This window comes from Bidens hawaiensis, unplaced genomic scaffold (genome assembly GCF_021521415.1).
Source record: "Bidens hawaiensis isolate Kalapana, Puna unplaced genomic scaffold, B.hawaiensis_p1.1 tig00028300_1, whole genome shotgun sequence".
Taxonomy (NCBI): Eukaryota; Viridiplantae; Streptophyta; class Magnoliopsida; order Asterales; family Asteraceae; genus Bidens; species Bidens hawaiensis.
The window spans coordinates 72,200-74,852 of NW_027494619.1; the positions used below are offsets into that span (position 1 = coordinate 72,200).

Below are 2,653 nucleotides of genomic sequence, written 5' to 3' on the forward strand. Positions count from 1 at the left end.
TAGGGCACCGGGTTCGGGGCCTTACATGAAGTTTGGTATTCTTCACTTTTTCTTCAATAACCATCTTCTTCAACCCATCAATCTCTGTCACATACCTAGACTGTTTTCTATAAGTGTCCATGCAGTCTTGCTCAAGACTTTTGATCCTATCTTCATAGGTCATGTCACTGGCCTCATACACATTGATTATACTTTGCTTTTTGAAGCATTCACTCTCAACCTTACCAACTGTCATTCATAGTGATTCAATTATTTCAAGTAATTCAATGTTTAAGTTTGAATGTACCTGAGATGTGGAGGATTCAGCTTCATTGTGAATTTTGGCCATAAATGCAACATTTTCCTTTTCAATTCATTTGCATGATCACTCCAATCAAAGTCTCATTCTTGCTGTTGAGCAGTCACTGCTACAATTCCTGGATTCTTTGGAGGATTATTAACATTGTTTCTGTTGTTTGTAGGAACTTGTGGAGGATTTTGATTGTTGTTTCTTTGATGGTTCTGGTTTTGAGGAACAACTTGTTGATGATTCTGAGGTTACTGGTTATTGTAACTGTTGTTGAAGTTTTTGTTGCTATGGAAATTGTTGTTGAATTTTCATTGTTGACGTCGGTTGTGATTCTGAAACTGGTTCTGATTTCTAGGCTGGTACTGCTGGCCTTGATTGTTGTTGAATTGCCTAGGTAGATTACACTCCCTAGAAAAATGACTAGGTGACTGACAATTGTAACAAATAGCCTTGGATTTGTCAAATCCAATTCTATAATTTGGTCCTGAAATCAATAATCTTCCAGTCCCATTGTATAGCCTCTTGCTTCTCAGTGCCAACATTGCAGCTTGCCACTTTAGATCCGTGTCCTCTAGGTCATCAACATCAATTTGCTTAAGATCATCTTGAACAACACTAGTGTGGATCATGTTCTTGGCAACGGAAGCAATCATTTCATTTTCAATCATTTCAATCTCTGATGCTTGAAGGAAGCAAATCACATCATCCAACTTCAAGTCTACAAAGTTTGGTTTCTGCCTTATGAACTTGCTTGCAGTGTACCATTATTTTGACAAACATGAGAGCAACATTGTATTCAAATTAGAATCTGTCACAACATAATCAGTTGTTCTGATTTCATTGACAATAGTCAAGAATCTTTCCAGGATAGACTTCAGTCTTTCACCATCTTTATACTTGAGTTGATCAAGTTGTTGCTTCAACCTTTCTTTCTTGATATTCTTTAATTCTGTATTGCCTTCAAACATTTCCAACAAAGCATCATACATGGCTTTGGCTGTTGTATGGTGAGCAAGTTTTGTCAAAATTTCCAAAGACAGTCCCAACTTCAGCATGGCTAAAGCTCTGTCATCAACCTTTTTCATTCTAGCTTCAACATTTGGGTTGTTTGTTCCATCAACCACATAGGGTCCATTTTTGATTGAAGTCCACATCTCCACGTCGTTGTAGCAGACAGCTGCTTTGAATAACACTTTCCATTTTATATAGTTCTCCTGTCCGTACAACCTGGGAATTTTGTTAGTAGACAACTCTTGCTCATCGTATCCAGACATATTTTTTTGGTCTTTTATAAGATATTTTGAACAATAAAGAAAACTTGACAAATAAAAACTCAAATACTATTTTAAAGAATAATTAGATCTGAGATATCTGGACAGATTTTAGAAAGATAATAACAAAGAAATGAAGATCTAAGAGAGAAAACACTTTTAAACCTCAAAAAATTTGTAGATCAGAGAAATGAAAAACAGAACGGTTGACGCCACCACTCAATGAAACAGTAGTCAGCTGACGTCATTCATCGTCTTCAAATTAGCAATAATCAATAGTAATCAATAACAGTTCTTTACCCAAATAGCAAAACAAGCTCTGATACCATTTGTCGATCCCGATTATATCGCTCAGTCACTATGTCGTAACCCACACTATTAGTGTCGACAAGAAGGTTAACGACTTGTTAATTTAGGAAAGAACAATCGTTATGTTGATGGTTGAGTCACTACCACACTAAATGTTGCTTACTTGACACAAAGGTAACAAAAACACACTGTAACTCAAAAGATTTCCATTGATATAATATGTCAAATACAATAAAAATCAATTAGGGTTTCAGAAAGGAATGTTTTATCCATACGAGATAAAGACAGTCGTAACAATCAATATCAGGTGAAAGGTCTAGGTGTCGTATGTTGTGTCATAGGCGTGCCCTAAATTATTTTTTTTATAGGTCTGCCCTGACACCTGACATTCCATATCTGGAAACCCTAATAATTCCTATATAATTAAAGCTACTACAATAAATGCTAAGTGCAAAACAAGTCTTCGGGCAAGCTTTGCAGCATGCATCATTGTCGAGCAGACTTGGTAACCATGAACTGTGCTGGTAAACGGTTCTCCGGGAAGACTTACTTTAAATATTTTCCAAGGAAAATATTCACCTAGCATACTTCAATCCTCTGGACCGTATCAAACTTTGATCGATTTAGTCCCACTAGCAAACTTTTTCTTCAGGAATCCCTTCAACTCTTTGTTAATATTAACTTATTAAGCAAATCAAAGTGTGCTGGTAACAATGTAGCTTTGCTATGAGTTAAACCTTGCTCGGCAGAAGTCTTTAAACTGTTTCTTGATCTACTTCCTTCA

The 2,653-nt window shown here is 36.2% G+C and overlaps 1 protein-coding gene across 1 annotated transcript; it reads right to left on the minus strand.

Moving 5' to 3' along the window:
• Positions 1–597: 597 nt before the first annotated feature.
• LOC143576790 (uncharacterized) lies at positions 598–1,563 on the minus strand. Its single transcript, XM_077060812.1, has 2 exons — positions 1,068–1,563; positions 598–971 (listed from the first exon to the last, which is right to left on the minus strand). The coding sequence occupies exons 1-2, from the start codon at positions 1,561–1,563 to the stop codon at positions 598–600; spliced, it is 870 nt and encodes a 289-aa protein (XP_076916927.1).
• Between the last annotated feature and the right edge of the window lie 1,090 nt (positions 1,564–2,653).